Raw genomic sequence first — 1,535 nt, 5'->3', positions numbered from 1 at the left:
CGCTCCGGGAGAAACCGATCCGGATCGAACTGATCCGCGTCGGGCCCCCATATATCCTTGCGGCGGTGCATGGCGAAGATGCTCAACGCAATAAGGGTCCCGGCCGGGATGTGAAGTCCCCCGATTTCTACGTCACGCATTGTCTGCCGTGCTATGTTTGGCCCGGACGGTGCCAGCCTCAGACTTTCTTTCAACACTCGCTCCATGTACGTCAACTGTTTTAGATCCTCGAGGGTTGGCTCGTGATTGGAGTCCGGAAGAACATCCAACACCTCTTGGTGGACCCTTTCCTGTATCTCCGGAAACATGGCCAAATATAAACAGGTGTGCGACACCTGCAGGGCCGTTGTTTCATTTCCCTGGAAATAAAATCGAAGATAATTAATTTGTCTTGGCGTACGCTATAAGCTACTCACCGCAATTATTAAAGTATAAATATTGTGCCTAATTTCGTCGTCAGAAAACGGATTGCCATTGTGCGTCACGGATAGTAGCTGATTGACGAATATTTGAGGCTTTTTAAAGTCTTTCTGTTCTTCTGTGTCAACTATCGATTTCACATGGGCTGTTGCCGTGTCTATAATCTGCAATTTCAATTATTCGGCGTTAAGTGCTGATGCGTGATATCTGTCATCCGATCCTTAACAGTCTTACCGGTTGAAAAAATTTATAAACGTACGATCGGCACTCCGATTCTTCTATACAATCCTTTGTGAAACCGTACACCAGGTCTATATATTGATGCACACTCACCATTCGCTTGGAAACTAGCTGAAAACATCTTCAAAAGAAAGCCTCTCTTAGCTATTTTAGTCACCAGTTATATAAGAACGTACGAATTACCGATCCACATTGCGTAGAAACTTCTCTTTACCCGGTCGCTCCAACACATCGCAACCGATCGTGGTTTCACACACCATCTCCAGCGTGCACTTGCCGATGATCGGGAGGATGGACAACGTTCGGCTACAGGACTCGCCGACGGCACTTTCGAGGTTCTGCATCATCTGCTCCGTGCACTTGGCAAACACTGGTATGAAACTGTTCAGAATACGGAGGTTGAACGAAGGATTCAGAGCCTTGCGCTGCGTTTTCCACGGATGATCTGTCGAGAAAGACCAACGGGTCACCAGGAGTCGAAGGAACGCAGCTAATGCAATATCGCCACTCACAATGACCTCCAAAGAGCCCATGCTCGAGTTTCACGAAATCGTAAAGAAATGGTTTGTCCAGACAATCTGGATGCGTTAGAACGGATTGCATCAGGTCTGGATGGGACGTGCAAATGAGCAGCTTCGGTCCGAGCCATAGCTGGAACCAGCGATGGTATCGGGCAAAGGGTTTCATCGCAGCGTTAAACATCATCTCGCGTGACTTCCCGATAAATAAATGTCCATTTCCAATGAACGGATAGTACGGTTCCGTCCGCGGTAAATCTTTGGCGAACCGGTGCCGCTGCAACATCCAGATGTGCAGCAACCACAGCACTACTGCCAACAGTGGCACTAAACTAAGCCAGAACATGCTTCACTAAC

General features: G+C 48.1%; 1 protein-coding gene across 1 annotated transcript; it reads right to left on the bottom strand.

The window, feature by feature from the left end:
• Positions 1-5: 5 nt before the first annotated feature.
• Positions 6-1,529, bottom strand: LOC131214743 (cytochrome P450 4C1-like; the record flags this gene model as incomplete). Its single annotated transcript, XM_058209075.1, has 5 exons — positions 1,173-1,529; positions 844-1,105; positions 655-781; positions 417-584; positions 6-359 (listed from the first exon to the last, which is right to left on the bottom strand). Coding segments are annotated over exons 1-5 (1,263 nt in total), but the record flags the coding sequence as incomplete, so codon positions are not given.
• Positions 1,530-1,535: the final 6 nt, after the last annotated feature.

This window comes from Anopheles bellator, unplaced genomic scaffold (assembly GCF_943735745.2).
Source record: "Anopheles bellator unplaced genomic scaffold, idAnoBellAS_SP24_06.2 scaffold02222_ctg1, whole genome shotgun sequence".
In the NCBI taxonomy this organism is placed as follows: Eukaryota; Metazoa; Arthropoda; class Insecta; order Diptera; family Culicidae; genus Anopheles; species Anopheles bellator.
Note: the sequence above shows the minus strand (reverse complement) of the source record. Positions and strands in the feature narration are given on the sequence as shown.